The sequence below is a fragment of the Nicotiana tabacum genome, chromosome 7, assembly GCF_000715075.1.
Source record: "Nicotiana tabacum cultivar K326 chromosome 7, ASM71507v2, whole genome shotgun sequence".
Lineage (NCBI taxonomy): Eukaryota > Viridiplantae > Streptophyta > Magnoliopsida > Solanales > Solanaceae > Nicotiana > Nicotiana tabacum.
The window spans coordinates 127,647,949-127,666,856 of NC_134086.1; the positions used below are offsets into that span (position 1 = coordinate 127,647,949).

General features: G+C 33.9%; 1 protein-coding gene across 1 annotated transcript; it reads right to left on the reverse strand.

The window, feature by feature from the left end:
- Positions 1-590: 590 nt before the first annotated feature.
- On the reverse strand, positions 591-14,711 carry LOC142162283 (uncharacterized). The gene is made up of 12 exons (XM_075218617.1): positions 14,147-14,711; positions 13,746-14,050; positions 13,500-13,670; positions 13,076-13,267; positions 12,787-12,983; positions 11,968-12,373; positions 11,244-11,742; positions 10,991-11,048; positions 10,452-10,711; positions 10,198-10,286; positions 1,265-1,532; positions 591-601 (listed from the first exon to the last, which is right to left on the reverse strand). Exons 1-12 carry the CDS (start codon positions 14,709-14,711, stop codon positions 591-593), a joined length of 3,021 nt encoding a protein of 1,006 aa, XP_075074718.1.
- Positions 14,712-18,908: the final 4,197 nt, after the last annotated feature.

Here is an 18,908-nt window from a genome sequence, read left to right on the forward strand (position 1 = left end):
AGTTACTTTGGAAGTTTTGTTAGCTGCAGTATATGGCACACTATTGATGTCTTCACCCCCACTTATAACGTTAACAGTTCTTTTGGGAGAAGGTGGTTTTGGAGGCTCCTGCCTGTTCTTCATGTAAGCTTGCTTGCCTTTCTCGCTGAACAACTCAGTAAGATATCCTTGTTTTAATAAATGATCAACTTCACTTTGTAAAAATCTGCAATCTGCTGTTTTATGCCCGTGATCATTATGGAACTCACACCAATGGTCAGGGTTGCACCTGTTTGGATTCGATCTCATTTCCTTTGGCCATCGAACCTTATCTCCCATGCTTTTCAAAACAGCTACGAGCTCGGAGGTGCTAACGTTGACGTTGTAACCTCTGAATCTCGCTTTTAAATTTCTATCATCATCCCGTGACTCATAGTTGTTTCGTTAGTTCCTAAATCTTGATGAAGAACCTCATTCACTATTTCTTGATCTGTGATCGTGCCTTTGATTATCCTGTTTTGACCGCGATTCTTTCCCCGCAGGTCCCATATAGGGCTCGTACCTGTTTTTACCCGCAGATCGGGGAACAATATATTCCTCAATCCTCAACTTCATGTTATACCTGTTATAAACATCATTCCACATTGTAGCTGGGAATTCTCGAAGGCTTTCCTTGAGTCTCCTCGTAGCTTCCGAACTTTTTTCGTTCAAATTGCTTGTGAAAGCTATAGCTGCCCAGTTATCAGGTACACACAACAATGTCATTCTTTCGCGTTGAAATCTGTCCACGAATTCTTTAAGCAATTCTGAATCTCCTTGCTTGATTTTGAAAATATCCTCCATTCTTTTTTCCACTTTTTGGGCTCCCGAGTGTGCTTTGATGAAAGATTCTGCAAGCTCAGCAAAAGAGTTTATAGAATTTTCAGGTAAAGGGAATACCATGTTAGTGCTCCTTTGGTGAGTGTTTTACCAAATTTCTTGACTAATACCGATTCGATCTCCTGCTTAGTCAAATCATTGCCTTTTACGCCCGTTGTGAATGCAGTCACGTGGTCTCGTGGATCTGTTGTTCCATCATACTTTGGAATATCAGGCATTTTGAACTTTTTTGGAATTGGGAGTGGGGCAACACTTGGCTTCCAGGGCTGTTGCGAATATCTGTCCATGTCTACCCCTTTGATTATGGGCGGCACCCCGGGTATCTACTCTATGCGTTCACTTTGCTCCTTGAGCTGTTTCTGCAAGGTTAGTACTAAATTTTGTAAATCAGAATTAATTACATTACCTGGTTCTCTCTCCTGCGGTTTACTGGGAGTTCCACCGCTGCCTGAGTTAACAAGCCCGGAACGAGGGTTTTCTATAGTGTTATTATTTGGAGAAGGTGTGGGTGTTGCAACAAGTAACTGGTTAACAAGCGCCTCAACAGCTTTGTTGATCTGAGTAGTAATTAATTTCTGCAAAGCTTCATCAACAGTTTCGGCATTTTCGAATTGAGCATACTCGTTTATTTGAGATCCATCAGGAGTACCCTCACGAGATTGCCGTGGAGAGTCCTGCGGAGTAGGAACTTGAATGTTAATATTCTGTGGGCCTCCCTGACTTTATTAGTTCTCTTGGTTTCCTAGGGTGTTGTCATTGTTATTCGACATAATTGATGTAACAAGGAAGGTCAAGTAAAAAGAAAATAGATTATCAGATTCCCGGTAACGGAACCAATTTGTTTAACCAAAAAATAGAATTTCAGTCAAAGCTAGAATTTAGAAGAACGCAGGTTACTGATAATCAAAGAATATGTAGAAGAAAGTAATTTGGAGTAACCAGAGTATAATCAGGAGAAAAACAAGTGAATCAAAGTATATTCCAATTGTGTCTTGTGTTTACAAGTGACCAGATACCTCCCTTTTATAGGTATCTTGAAGATATGCATTTCCTCCAAATCATAATGAGGCTATTATGAATAATTAAAGACATTGAATGCTACGTTACACAATCATTGTAATCAATACAAATTCTCTAACATATCCAGTATTTAATGCCTGTCGAATTTCGTATCTGCGCTCTTTATTATGGTCAGATCCATTCCTTTTGATAAATGACTTAAATAGGTACGGGCGCTGAATCCTTCAAATGTCCTCCCGTGCCTCTTCCTTTGCCTTTGCTCGTTTCTATTGCTGCCCGTGCCTCTTGACTAATTATAATTCTTTGACTATTTGACTAGTCCACGTGTCTCAACATGTCACTTACATATATAAATGCAATTTTTCCCAATACATACACTTTTTTATTTTATTTTTTATTTTATAACTCACACACATTATTTATATAATTTTTAAAATTTATGAACTCATTAATATGAGGTACATGCGCAAAGCGCGTACCCTAAAACTAGTTATTACTATATTAAAAGCACGAAAGTCCTTAGCGAAATGTTATTCGCCTTTTTTTACCCTTTAAAAACAGTTTTTACAGTGAACAAAATTGTAATTTAAGTTACTTTCCTAATATTTAGGATTTGATATCAATTAAACTTTTTGCATATTAAACCTTTCCTTGGTAAACTAGGTAAAAAATTCTAATATTTAGGAATTTAAATCAATAAATATTTTACCTTATATAAGTCATACTAATTGAAAAATTGAACATGAATCCTTTCTGATGAGAACGTTCTTATATGGTGACTTCAATTGATTGTCACTCAAAAACTTAAAATATGGGAACATAAAATCACTTATTAAATTGAAAGTATTTAATACAATAACGTCTAAAGTAAAATTGTTTTAACGCGAAATAATTAAACATGCATTTTAAATATTCTTATTTTAGTCAAACAAAATATTTAATCCATGTTGAATTAAGCACCCAAAATGATTATTTGATGCCTTATATAATCATATTAAATAGTACAAGCCTAAACTTATACAATAAACGTGGTCAATCATTCAAAAGTTGAGCTAAATTTCTTTTGTAATTTTATTTGAGATAGAAGAAATAACTTTTTCATAAATCAAAAATAAAATATAAATTATAATGTATGCCACAAACGAATTTTTTTAAAAATATAAGGAAAAAATACATATGAAATTAATTAGCAGAAACAAATGCAATAAAGCATGATATTTTAAATATATTATTAAATTCTAGTAATTATTTTCTCATCTTGCTGAAATAATTCTTTTCCCAATCCTACCAAGATATCGTGGGACTTAGCTTAACTATCAATTGCTTCTGCAGCTATAAAATATTTTGTTACCATCTTTCTGTAATCTGCGAAGTGACATCAATCAATCAAGACAATTTCAAATTGGTCGAGATTCGACAATAAGATTTTTATATGAATTATGCTATATTTATATCTAGTTTATTCCAATACTAAGCTTAATCCATACAAATATTTCAAATGGACCTTTTAGCATATCCATAGAATTTCGATTTTGAAGTTAGTAAAATGGTAAGGTACCATACCAAAAGAAAATGCCTCAATCAAATTTAAGTTATAAAAGAGGAAATAAATATAGGCTTTACTTAAATACAAGGCTAAAGAGCACTCTCATCTTCCTTGTTCTTTCAAAGTGTTGCATCAAGCTTTTGAGAGGGCTCTCAAGTTTCGGTTTCCCAAAAGAAAATAAGATTTGAATCAAGCAATCCAACCAAGGGAAGACACATAAAAAATCTTGATATTTGTGTCACATAAGTTATAAGTAACCATAAGAATATGCTTCTCTTGTTGCTATTCCATGTAATTATAAGTCACTAAATTTTAAAAAACATAAGGAAGAAAACTAATGAAAAAGATTAACGAAAACATAATGCAATAAAAGCTGACACTTTTTTATAGTTTTATAATGATCGAATGCTCGCGGAACGATCACCTATAAAATATAACGTAAGTCCTCTAGCCTCTTTTCTCATTATTATAAATAATACTCCATATTTTGTTAGTGATTGTTTTTAGAGGTAAATGTATATAATAATAACATCAATCATTATAGCTGCTAGTATTTATTAGAGATCTTTAGTCTGACATCCATATTCTATTTTAGAGACCTTAGATAATTTTAAAATAAAGTAAATTGAAAATGAAAGAAGAAAAAAACAAAAAAACAGTACATAATTCTTGCTGGATATGCTCCTATATAATCGGTAATTTTGATTTCTCGGAACATAGTTCTTGGGCAAGAATTTACCTATACCGAATAAATTTTTACCTAGTTCTTATTGAATATGCTTCTAGCTGCTAGCTGGTAATTTTAAAAAGATGATGTTTCTGACCTCCAATAACACAAGGTTAATAAAGTGGATGACTTTTGAGCTATTTGAGCATAAGGCGATATGAAAAGATTTCATCATTACCATGCATGAGTAACACCTTCAAAAAATAGCAAGCTAGACTTATTTTACATAAATCAAAAAATAAAAATAGAGAAAACGAATAAAATAAGTCCAAGTGAGACAAAAATAAAGTAATATGCTAGATAAGTTTATACCCAAGTCCGGTGCATGGATCAAAGTTCTTGACGAATGTCCTCAAGCTCAAATTTCATCATTTGAACCTTCAAAATTCGGACTAATAATATATTCCATGGATGCTAAATACGAGACATTACAAAAAATATTTTTGATTGTTACATAAACAATGAGAAGCAAGCAGGAATGAGAATCAGATCAGTAGAATTCTATTTCAAAAAGGGAGAAAATTTCTTCTTTCTCCTCGAAGTCTTTGCCACAACCACACAACTGCTAATCTTATATACAGATGGATGAAGCAATGTGGATTTAAGCATAGGGAAGTAGGAGGCGTTTTATTTTAGTAGGGAGACCAAATAGGTGAGAGCCTTTTTGTAACTGATGTGAACAACATAAATACGAAATTAATATACCAGAGATTAAGCATTCGTTGTGTTGTATAATAATAATGTCATTCACATGTCTTGTGTCTCTTAAGTTGCTGCCACTCAATTCATAATATTCACTTATGAATTATCGAAACATAATATTTCAGGAGGCAAATAAATGAGAGGCTTTTTGTAACTGAAAAAAATTATAATGAGATGTAATAAATTGATTAGAAAATGATCAATTTTCAATTATTAAACAAATTATATGAAAAGAATGAAGGAGGAAAAGCCAAAAAAAGAAGAAAAAAGATAAATAGGATCTTTGGCCAAAGAGAGGTGCCAACTCACCTCCTCTATTCTCTCTTTTATATATATCTTTACTAATCAAGGAAACAACAATAATTGTTAATTTCAAAGTCATCCTTAATATTTACTAAAATAGTAACTCTTATTCTTGTGCTTTTTTTTTTTTATATCAAAAATATAAAATTTATGAATTAACAAAGTAAGTATCATGTTTAAAGAAAAAAAGTAAGTCTCATCAAATCTATTCTATATCTCAACATCATTCAATGAATGATAAAGGAAATAGTAAGATCAACTTTATCTTTTACATATTCTCCAATATAACAATATCAATTATTCCTTTTTTTTTTTAAATCATTTTATATCCAAAGTCACTTAGCTATTAATTAATTAGGCTTCGTGCTAGTATAAATATATGAAAAGAAGAATTTCCCTCTAATACAAAAGCAATAAGTCAAATTGTACCTAATGCAATAAAGAAGTTTTCATATTTGAATTTGTGTACCCATATGTGTAATAGAGTTCAATGAAGCATGAGTCAAGTAGCCGGTCTTGGTCAATTTAGAATATGTAAAGAAACATATTAAGATTCAAATTAATTCTCCCCAGATATCAAAATTTAAGATTACAAAAATAATTATTACATCCACTTCATGTTAATATTATTAAAAAGAGATTTTTGCGTTTTAATTTGAAAATGATGCTATAACCTAAAGAACATTACCCTAAAAACTGCATATATGATATGATAGATAAGATTTCAGGAAAAAGAACAACTACAATGCATAATTGACTGTTAGCCAAATCTCATAAACTAGTATATGCAAAACTAATAAATCAAAATCCGAGAGCGTGAGAGTGTGTGGAGCGGGGGCATAATCTTTAGTCTTTTAGTATTTTATAAATTTATAAATAAGACATAAATAAATAAAAAATCTGAAAAATATGTTCAGAATTTTTTAATCGATAAATTAAGAAAATAGAATAAGAATATATATATATATACACACACTATATTAGTACACATACTGATATGAATGTAAACGTATTAACATATTACAGCTTATACACTTCTAGTATATTTAGAATAGAGTTAATATAGATTCAGTCAAGAAACTATAAAAAGAAATATAAGACATACTCTCGGAGAATTATTCAAAAAATGAGTGATAGAACCAATTAAAAACTGAAAAGTTAAACAATATAAACATATCTTAATAAAATAGAAAGATGAAGAATAATAACTAACAAAAACATACACATGGTATCATGAGTAAGCACCATGGTCTGGTGATATAGGGCAGTGAAATATGGTCTTCTTGCTTTTCCAATGAGTCCCTTTCGAGAAGAAAATATATATAATAAAAAACTTTCTCACTAAATATAAGAGAGATTTCATCTTCTACCCCAAAATTTTGTTTACTTATTAAGAAGTCAGAATTCATATCAAGCAACTGAAGAGCCATGTGAAATTGTAGATGAACTCTTACTTTGTTAGGCGAGATAATTCTTCTCTGTTGAGTATGTTCTTTGTGTTGCACCTGATGAAGAGAAAACACTGAAAAAATGGAATAAATAGAAAGATTATTGTAGCTTTTAATTACTGTCATTATTTTCATAATTGAAACTGCCTTATACTTTATTTTTTACAATTGCAATGGTTGAATCCTTTCTTTTTAATGCTGAACCGTTACATTCTTCAATCTTAATTCTTAATTAAGAGGTGTAAGTTATGAGATGTGGATTTAAAAAAAAAGATATATAAAGGAAAAAAAGAAAGAATAAGTCAAAAAAGGAGAATAAAAATAAATACAACTCCTACCCTATGAAGTATGCCACATCACCTTTTTCATTCCCAACTTTATATATATATATAGAGAGAGAGAGATCCACGTAATCGTCATGAAAGTAAGAGTTTTCGATTAAATTTTTAGTAGTTTAAACATAAATATTATATTGACTTAAAATGTAATGTAAATAATTTACTAATATTTAAGACCTTAAAATTAATTAAAGTGTTCTTATTAATTTTTTATTTGAATTATGTAGAAAATTCAAATATTAGGACTTTCAAATAAATTATATATAAAAAAATGTCTAAATTAATATATGTACACACACTTAGTGAATTCAATAAGTTTTTACAGTAATTAGTTCGTCCTATAACTTATGTTTTAATGCCCACGCACGTTTCGATAGAGTTATATAAATCATTATTTTTTTATTCTTATTTAACAATTAAAATCTCGGTACATGGATAATATTGAAGCATTTGAATGGAGATAAATTGAGAACATCCATATTTTTAAAATATATTATTCAATAAATCTTTAAAGAATCATAATAAAAATCTATACCTTGTTTGTGTCTTCTCGAGTGAACTTGAGAATAGCTTTTAAAAAACTAAAATAATCTTAAATTTTCAAGGGCTATGCATTCTTATTGAAACTAACAAAAAAGCACGACAACTCATGAAATTAAAATGACAAAACTATAAAATTGGAACATAATTAAAGGTGAATAGATTGAATAATGTTTGAGGACTTCTGTGAACAAAGTTTTTTCTTTTATTGTATTAGTTATAGAGGATCCATAGTTATCTATTTCAAAAGCTTATACTTTATTTTATAATTCAAACATAATTTAAAAAACATATATAATTTTCTTACAAAATATTACTCATTGAAACAGGAAACACGCGTAAGACGCTGTCACGACCCAATTTAGGATCGTGACTGGTGCTTAGAAGCAAATGCTCCCAAGTAAGCCTTATCGGTATTTTACAGAAAATCGGACAGAGTTCCCCCTATTTTTGGACTATTCCAAAAAATTTCCTGTCTCAAATCAACAACCAAATATCCTAATATCATACCAAATAATCGACAACTTATCAATCAACCAAAACGAGTCTCCACCATTACTAATCAACCCACTAGCAATCAGAAATGCTAATTTATCTCCAACTTTGATAAATAAGAACGATACTCAGCATAAGACTATAATAAATAAATAATACTCATGACACTAAAAGAATGACTATGGAGCGACTCTAAGAATTCAAAGAATAGACCATAACAATAAATAAAATCTCCGCCAACGCGAACAAGTGCGAGGCTCACCAAGAACTATCAACGTGTGCGCTCTAATTAACGAAATTCTCGCCTGCGTCAACTGCTGTCTCTGTAAAAAAAATTAGCGAGGAATGAGTCACTAGCTCAGTGAGTAATAACACTTGGACAAGTCAGAAAATATGCTACTATCTCAAACAGATAACATCAAAATGCCCTTTCAGAAACAATAAATAATTTTCAGTCTCATCATGTTTTTCTTGTAGTATAATACAATTAACAGTTCAGTAATAAGCTCGGTAACCACTGTATAATATCAATATTCACATTTGGGAGGTTTCAATGAACGGATCATGTAATCGGTATAACAGTGGACTTCTTCGCAAGAAGTCAAATATAACGGTAGTCCCTACTCGAGGGAAGTCGGCAACGGTATGCTAGTTCTACCTTCCCACTAGCGAGGGCTATGACGGTAATCTATAATTACAAGGTGCACCAGGTCTAACGAACCCGTCGTTAGCTACGGGATCCTTCAATGTCTACTCTCAATTATACTTGTCTCTGTAATCTATATATACTCGTAGAAAATATTTTAAAACAATATAGGGCATTTCGGTTTTTATCAAATCATGTAATTTCGTTTCAATAACAGTAAATCTTATCTCAAGTAACAGTAAAACGTATTCAGTAACAATGAGAATATCCAGAATAACTATAATCATCTAAAATAAATATAGTAGTATCATATCGAGTAAAGGACTTGTCCTACATGCAGATTCAAATCAGTCGGTAACATGCTCATATTAAAATCATATATAAATCATGCTAGTTGTAGAAATACAAATTGAGGTAAGGTTACTACTCACAGTACTCGTATGAAATACCAAACTCGTCATCTTGAGCGATCCATACAACTTTCTTCAATCAACCTATAACCACATCAATCTCGTGTTAATTGCCTCATTTAGGCTAAATTCATCACTAATTTAGAATACCCAATCCTTCGAGTTTTATATTTTATGATCAATTCGCCGAATTATATTTACCCATGCTACGAGTAATTTAAATTAGTCCAAAATATTTTAAATAAAAAGGTATATATATGGTTTATTCCCTTTACTGTTCAATTTTCTTAATCATGTGCATAAATTGAAACTAAAATAACTTTGTCCATCATATTCCTTCTTAATTGGTACCTATCTTTTGTACTCAATACTAGACTCATAAAATTCAAACCCAAATTTGATATTGTCATTGCAATACAGTTAACACCAAAACTCAATCCTTGCACCCTAACTTAATTTACATCTAACAAAGATCATATATAATGAGACTAGTTTAAGTACAAATACATCAATACCCTTCTTTTTCCAAGTTAATTTATCCTACAATAACATTGACCAACTTCCAATTGCATAATTTGCCCAGAATAACTCTTATTGGTATTAAATTTCTTATACCTTGTGAAACACATTAAATATATAAACTGAGATAAAAATAAAATTACCAGAAGAAAAGAACCCAGATGAGAAATTCGAGTATTACCCGTAAGAAATAGTGCGTATTTAAAATTTCTCAAGTTTTGGTTCCACCCTTTTTCTTCTTCTTCTTCTCCCTTTTGAAATTTTGTTTTCTTGGCGATCTGAAGCTCAGCAAACCTTTCGTTTGCCCTTTCTTTTGTTTTGGCAAAATGGGCTTCAGCCCTTTTTGCTTTACTTATTTTTTTTTGAGTTATTTTGTTTTAGTAATTTGCTCCCTCTTTTTTTTAGTTATTATTATTATTCTTTTGCTAATGACCAATACACCCTTATTAAATATAGGGTATTACATCCTTCTCACCTTATGAAATTCGGTCTCCGAATTTAACTCAAGTACGTACCTGTAAACTGAAACAAATGGGGATACTTCGCTTATATATCTTTTTCTACCTCCCAAGTAGCCTCTTCAACGGTATGATTTCTCCATAAAACTTTAACGAACACAATTTCTTTTGACCGTAACTTTCTTACTTGTCTATCAACAATTGTCGTCGGCTCCTCCTCGTAAGACAACTTCTCATCAAGCGGTATAGTTAGTGCTTCAAGCACCTGAGATGAGTCTGATATACATTTTCTTAGCATTGAGACATGAAACACTGGATGAATAAAGGACAACTCGGGAGGAAGTGCCAAACGATAAGCCACAGCTCCCACTCGATCTAGTATTTCATACGGTCCTATAAACCTGGGGCTCAGCTTGCCTCTTTTCCCAAACCGCATCACACCTTTCATAGGAGAGACTCGTAGGAACACTTTGTCTCTAATTGTGAACACTAAATCTCTTCTCCTCTTATCAGCATAAGACTTTTGTCTGCTTTGAGTTGTAAGCAATCTCTGTCTAATCAACTGGACTTTGTCCATTGCTTCTTGTACTAAGTCGGGTCCCAATAAGTTAGTCTCACCAGCCTCAAACCATCCGATAGGAGAACGACATCTTCTACTATACAATGCTTTGTACGATGCCATTTGAATACTGGACTGGAAGCTATTGTTGTAACCAAATTCAACTAATGGTAGATAAGTGTCCCAACTACCTCCAAACTCAAGAATGCAAGCTCTCAACATATCCTCCAAGATCTAAATAGTACATTCAGACTGCCCGTCTATCTATGGATGAAATGCAGTACTAAGATCTACTCGTGTACCTAATGCTTCTTGAAATGATTCTCAAAAACGTGAAGTGAACTGTAATCCTCTATCAAAGATGATGGATATTGGAACTCCGTGAAGTCATATAATTTCGTTCATAAATATCTGTGCATACCTGACTCCACTATATGTAGTCTTCACCGGCAAAAAATGTGTTGATTTCGTCAGTCGATCTACAATCACCCATAGAGAGTCATAACCTCTAAGGGTTCGTGGTAGCCCGGTGACAAAATCCATAGTAATTCTTTCCCATTTCCACTCTGGAATCTCAATTTGTTGTAGTAGTCTTGCGGGTCGCTGATGCTCAGCCTTGACCTACTGACAAGTCAAACAACTAGAAACAAAGTTAGCAACATCTTTCTTCATACCTTCCCACCAATAAAATTGCTTCAGGTCATGGTACATTTTTGTGGATCCAGGATGTATAGTGTATTTAGTGTTATGAGCTTCTTTAAGAATAGCATGTCTCAACCCATCTACGTCTGCTACACATAACCTGTCACTCATTCGAAGAACACCATCACTTTCAACAATCATATCCTTGTTTTTACCAGCTAAGGCCTCATCCTTGTATTTGCATAATCGTTCATCCTCATATTGGGTGACCTTAATGCGCTCAACTAATGAAGACTTAGCCTGAGCACAAGCGAACAATGCCTCTGAATATCCCACACTAAATCTAATACCTGTATCTTCTAGTCTCCGAATATCTTTGGCCAAAAGTCTCTTATGTGCCAAACTCCCCATAGATTTTCTGCTCAATGTATCAGCCACCAGATTGGCTTTTCCAGGATGATATAAAATAGAACAATCATAGTCTTTGAGTAGTTCCATCCACTGACGCTGTCGAAGATTCAGATCTCTCTGCTGAAAGATATACTTCAGACTTTTATGGTCGGTATAAATCTCACAAGTTTCGCCGTATAGATAATGCCTCCAACATTTTAGAGCAAATACCACTGCAGCCATCTCCAAATCATGTGTAAGATAGTTTTGCTCCTGCTTTTTCAATTGTCTCGAAGCATAAGCTATAAGACGACCATTTTGCATGAGAACACATCCTAATCCCACCCTCGAGGCATCACAGAATACTGTAAATCCTCCAGAACCTGATGGTAAGGCTAATATTGGTGCAGTTGTCAGACACGTTTTGAGTTTCTGAAAGCTTTGCTCACATTCCTCCGTCCACTGAAACTTTGCATTTTTTTGTGTTAGCTTGGTCAGTGGCACTGCTATTCTGGAGAAATCATGCACAAAACGCCTGTAATAGCCTGCTAAGCCTAAAATGCTGCGAATATCTGTATGAGAAATAGGTCTGGGCCATTTCTGTACAGCTTTGGTCTTCTTAGGATCTACCATAATTCCATCTTTGGATGCAACATGTCCCAGAAATGATACCGAGTCTAGCCAGAATTCACACTTCGAGAACTTAGCATAAAGCCGATGTTCTTGCAATGTCTGCAACACAGTCCTGAGATGATTCTCGTGTTCTCCTTGGCTACGAGAATATATCAGGATATCATCAATAAATACTATTACAAATCTATCCAGAAACGGCTTGAACACCCTATTCATTAAATCCATGAATGCAGCTGGAGTATTTGTCCATCCGAAAGGCATCAAAAGGAACTTATAGTACCCGTATCGAGTTCTAAAAGCAGTCTTAGAAATATCTTCATCTTTGATTCTAAGTTGATGATAACCAGAACGGAAATCTTTGAAAAGTGGGCAGCTCCTTGTAACTGATCAAACATGTCATCTATACGGGGCAAATGATATTTATTGCATATTGTTATCTTTTTCAACTGCCTGTAGTCAATGCACAATCTCAGGGATCCGTCTTTCTTCTTTACGAATAGTACTGGTGCACCCCATGGTGATACACTAGGTTTAATAAAACCCTTATCTAACAAATCTTGTAACTGTTGCTTTAGCTCCCTCAAGTCTGCTGGTGCCATTCTATATGGGGGTATCGATATGGGATGTGTGTAAGGTAGCAAATCAATACCAAAGTCTATTTCTCGTATTGGAGGCAATCCTGGTAAATCCTTAGGAAATACATCAGAAAATTCTCTCAGTACTGGTACATTCTCTATACTAACTATTTCCTTTTTTGTATCATTTACAATAGCTAAGAGACCCAATCAACCTTTCTTCAGAAGTCGTTGAGTCTTCATAAAAGATACAATTTTGCAAGAACCTGACTCCCTCTTAGAATAAAACTGGGTTCATTTGGTATCTCAAACTTAACTATCTTTGCATGACAATTGACTATAGCATAGCAAGAAGATAACCAATATATTCTCATCAGCATGTCAAAGTCAATCATATCAAGTACAATAAGGTCAGCTAGCCTCAACCCGAATCTGACAAGCACGATACACGTATTCAGCTAACAAAGACTCTCCAACAGGAGTAGCAACTAGAAAAGGATCATTCAATATCTCGGGTTGTCTACTAAATCTCAAAGTAAAGTACGAAGATACATAGGAGTGAGTAGATCCCGGATCAATCAACGCAGGTGCATCAAATGAATAGACAGAAAGAATACCTGTAACCACTGCATTCGAGGCCTGAGCATCCTGTCTAGTAAATGCAAAAACTCTCGCCTAACCTCTACCAACATTGCCTTGTCCTTGATTCACAGTAGCACGGTCTCCAGCACCTCGACCTCTATTTCCTATACCTGTAGCACCTGAAGTATTACGAGTAGTCTGAGTCGGTGCAGTTGACTGAATAGAAGCTTGGTTGAAATTTCTCGGAGGCTGAGGGCAATCACTCAAGTGATGTCCCAACTGGCCACACCGAAAGCACTCTCCAGTTAGAACACGACATTGGCCCAAATGTGATCTACCACAAGTCTAGCAGACTGGAGTAGTGGCATATATCTGCCCAGAATTACGATGTCCAGAAGATGATGGTCCCCAATTACCTTGTCTGTAATGTGGTCTGTATGTGGACTGTGAAGACATGTGTGTCCCTGTCTGAGAACCTTGTTGTTGTTGTCCCCGATTTCCTGCTCTTCTATTTTCACTAAAACCACCACTAAAAGCCCCATATGTCCTGACCTTCTTACGTAAATCACTAGTTGCACGCTCCTCACGTCCCTTATTTTCAATCTTTCTAGCAAGGTCGACTACATCAGAGTAGGATAAAGTCTTCATCTGTGGGGCTACTGCAGTGTATAGATGACCAACCAATCCATCAACAAACCTCTAAACTCAAGCTTCTTCGGTAGGCACTAAGTGATGAGCATATATAACCAGCTTACAGAACTTAGTGTTATATGTTGACACATCCATATCTGGAGTCTGAACCAATCTCTTAAAGTCTCTAGCATATTGTTGCATCAGACCGTCTGGAAGAAAATGGTTCTTGAACAACTTAGTGAACTCGTCCCATGTTAGTGGTAGTGCTCCTCCTGGCCTTCCTAGCAATACCGTTTCATACCATGTGTTAGCCATATCCTCTAGTTTGTATGCTGCGAGCTCCACGACTCTCTCACTAGAACATCCAAGAGCATGTAATGCCTTGAGTGTCCCATCCAAGAAACTTTGAGGATTTGTTGAATTATTGGAACTTGTTAATTTTGGTGATTTCAATTTCAGGAACTCGTGTAGGGATACTTCCTTATTCTCGAAACGCTGAGTCTGTGTAGGTGCTTGTATCTGTAAAGTAGCCTGAGGAGCTGAACTTCCGACCTGAGTAGGCACCAATGCCTCTAACACATTCAATAACCTTGCAACTGCATCTGCAGGTAAGGCAATAGTATGTACAACAGTTGGCACTGGTGGTGGAATGTTCTGAACTCCCTGCTTTTGCACCTGATCTGGCATAACAACTTGGGTTTGACCATGTTCCCAACTTAAGGTTGAGGGGCAGTCTGTCTTCTAGTTTGATGAACCCCAACTTGACCGCTACCTCGGGTAGCACCACATCCAACAGATGATGGTGTGCGTGTCCTAGCCATCTGCGAAAGAAATATTCCAAAGTCAATCTCAATTTATTTCAACGCACGATCAAAGAATGAAAGAAGGAAAAATATTCCTAAATGTTTAGTAGCCTCGAGATCATAAGTATGGGCGCCTACATACCCATGAACAAGACTCTACTAAATATTGTTCCATGACTCGGGACTTAAAGCCTAAGCTCTAATACCAACTTTATCACGACCCAATTTAGGATCGTGACCGGTGTTTAGGAGCAAGTGCTCCCAAGTAAGCCTTATCGGTATTTTACAGAAAATCGGGCAGAGTTTCCCCTATTTTGGACTATTCCAAAAAATTTCCTGTCTCAAATCAACAACCAAACATCCTAACATCATACCAAATAATCAACAACTTATCAATCAACTAAAATGAGTCTCCACCTTTACTAATCAACCCACTAACAACCAGAAATGTTAATTTATCTCCAACTTTGATAATAAAGAACGATACTCAGCATAAGACTATAATAAATAAATAATACCCATGACACTAAAAGAATGACTATGGAGCGACTCTACGAATTCAAAGAATAGACCATAACAATAAATAAAATCTCCGCCCACGCGAATAAGTGCGAGGCTCACCAAGAAATATCAACCTGTGCGCTCTAATTAACGAAATCCTTGCCTGCGTCAACTGTTGTCTCTGTAAAAAAAATTAACGGGGAATGAGTCGCTAGCTCAGTGAGTAATAACACTTAACCACAACCGTTTTTATTGGGGACAAGTTAGAAAACATGCTAGTATCTCAAACAGATAGCATCAAAATGCCCTTTCAGAAACAATAAATAATTTTCAGTCTCATCATGTTTTTCTTGTAGTATAATACAATTAACAGTTCAGTAATAAGCTCGGTAACCACTGTATAATATCAATATTCACATTTGGGAGGTTTCAATGAACGGATCATGTAATCGGTATAACAGTGGACTTCTTCGCAAGAAGTCAAATATAACGGTAGTCCCTACTCGAGGGAAGTCGTAACGGTATGCTAGCTCTACCTTCCCACTAGCGGGCTATAACGGTAGTCTGTAATTACAAGGTGCACCAGGTCTAACGAACCCACCGTTAGCTACGGGATCCTTCAACGTCTACTCACATTTATACTTGTCTCTGTAATCCGTATATACTCGTAGAAAATATTTTAAAACAATATAGGGCATTTCGGTTTTTATCAAATCATGTAATTTCGTTTCAATAACAGTAAATCTTATCTCAAGTAACAGTAAAACGTATTCAGTAACAATGAGAATATTCAGAATAATTGTAATCGTCTAAAATAAATATAGTAATATCATATCGAGTAAAGGACTTGTCCCACATGCAGATTCAAATCAGTCGGTAACATGCTCATATTAAAATCATATGTAAATCATGCTAGTTATAGAAATACAAATTGAGGTAAGGTTACTACTCACAGTACTCGTGTGAAATACCAAACTCGTCACCTTGAGCGATCCGTACAACTTTCTTCAATCAATCTATAACCACATCAACATCGATCTCGTGTTAATTGCCTCATTTAGGCTAAATTCATCACTAATTTAGAATATCCAATCCTTCTAGTTATATTTTATCATCAATTCGCCGAATTATATTTACCCATGCTACGAGTAATTTAAATTAGTCCAAAATCTTTTAAATAAAAAGGTATTTATATGGTTTATTCCCTTTACTGTTCAATTTCCTTAATCGTGTGCATAAACTGAAACTAAAATAACTTTATTGTCCATCATATTCCTTCTTAATTGGTACCTATCTTTTGTACTCAATACTAGACTCATAACATTCAAACCCAAATTCGATATTGTCATTGCAATACAGTTAACACCAAAACTCAATCCTTGCACTCTAACTTAATTTACACCTAACAAAGATCATATATAATGAGATTAGTTTAAGTACAAATACATCAATACCCATCTTTTTCCAAGTTAATTTATCCTACAATAGCATTGATCAACTTCCAATTGCATAATTTGCCCAATAATAACTCTTATTGGTATTAAATTTCTTATACCTTGTGAAATCCATCAAATATATAAACTGATATAAAAAAAAATTACCAGAAGAAAAGAATCCAAATGAGAAATTCGAGTATTACCCGTAAGAAATAGTGCGTAGTTAAAATTTCTCAAGTTTTGGTTCCACCCTTTTTCTTCTTCTTCTTCTCCCTTTTGAAATTTTGTTTTCTCGGCAATCTGAAGCTTCTGCTTCAACGTAGCAGCAAACCTTTGGTTTGCCCGTTCTTTTGTTTTGGCAAAATGGGCTTCGGCCCATTTTGCTTTACTTATTTTATTTATTTATTTATTTGAATTATTTTGTTTTAGTAATTTGCTCCCTCTTTTTTTTTTTAGTTATTATTATTATTATTATTATTATTATTATTTTGCTAATGACCAATACACCCTTATTAAATATAGGGTATTACAGACGCATGCACTAAGACTAGTAATTTGTTATTTGTCAAACATATAATTCAATAATTCAAAGGTGATATACGAAGTCAATATAATATGTTTATTAACCATATTATACCATTACTCCGCGCACAAAATTCACATCCGCCACGTCGTCTAATTTTTCTGTGTTCAAAGGAAAAAGAACTCAATTCCTATTGAGGTGAGTTTGACAAGAGGTTAAGAGATCTCTATCACAATGATACTTTTGACATTTTCCTATCATGATTCATGAGTAGTCAAATAATGGACTTTCACAATCATGAGCTTTCAGTTCTTGAAATTCATATAATCATTTGGAATTGTATGTAGGAGTGGTGGTAGCGGATCTAAGGGCAACGTGCAGGTCCTCACGAACCTTCAGGAACCTGATAGCTTTTGTACCCTCCTTACTGGAGTGGCGAAACCAGAAAATTTAATAAGGATGTTTAAAGTCTATTTTTAATCAATAACAAGTAATATTTTACCTTATACATAATATAACTTTCGGCGAAGGGTGATCAGTTGACCACCTTTGGGCCAACAAAACTACGCCCTTGTGTATATGTACTAAAAAATTCATTAAATATTTATAAATATTTGATTGTGAACTCAATTGTTAATTTAAGATCGTTATAAAAACCCATAAACTTTAAAGTCTGGATCCGCCGACACTTTAATTAGCTATTTCACCACTTGTTAGTCTCATCATTGCCTTTGTGTAGTTGGAAAAAGTTGAAGAGCTGTAACAACAAAGAAAGTGTGGTAGTGCTTTCTCATTCTTTCAATCATTTTCTTAGCCGAAATATTAAAAAGATTTGAAGGTCTTGTTGAAAATATAGTCATATTCATAGAAATTTCCACTTTAATTTCATGCCCCACCATATCAGTTTTACATTTTCTCATCATATTCTCCCTTTTTTCCCCTTTGGAAAAATGTGGATGCTGAGAGCTTAAAGGAGGAGTTGTAAGGTCGGTTAAGTGGGTAGGTGTGACTAGTCAGTTCAAAGAAACCTCTTATATTACATTTGGGCTATTTTCTTAAGACCATCTTTAATATACTCAAATTAAAAGAAAATTCTTGTTGATGCAGCAATTAGTAAAATTATGAAATTTCATAATCTCCAGCCATTTACTCACAAACTACCTTGGGAAAAGTAGTTGATGAGAGAGGCTGGCAGGAAGGTATTTCAATTACTTAATCCATTTATCATCGCAAGTATAACTTAAAAGATCACTAAATAATTACGAGCCGAATTAAAACATTTTAAGGTTATGATTCACTGAATTACCCCCCAAAAAAGGTTATAATTCAACGTAAATTAATTACTCGTAGCTCCTCACCACAGTTTAATAAATTGAAGGGATATTTTTTCTTCATGCAAGATTTCCTTATGTTTATTTCATCTCGAATTAGTTTCAAATTAATTTCAGAGTAATGTTTATTTTATTTTTTTCAAATTAGTTCCATGTAACGTGTTTTTTTTTGTGGTATCATAAACATGCATAATAATTACACAACATTCCTTTAAAAGACTCAAATAGAAAGAAAAAAAAACTACAAACTTAACTAATTAAATTATTGTGAGATGTTGTTGGACTGAAAT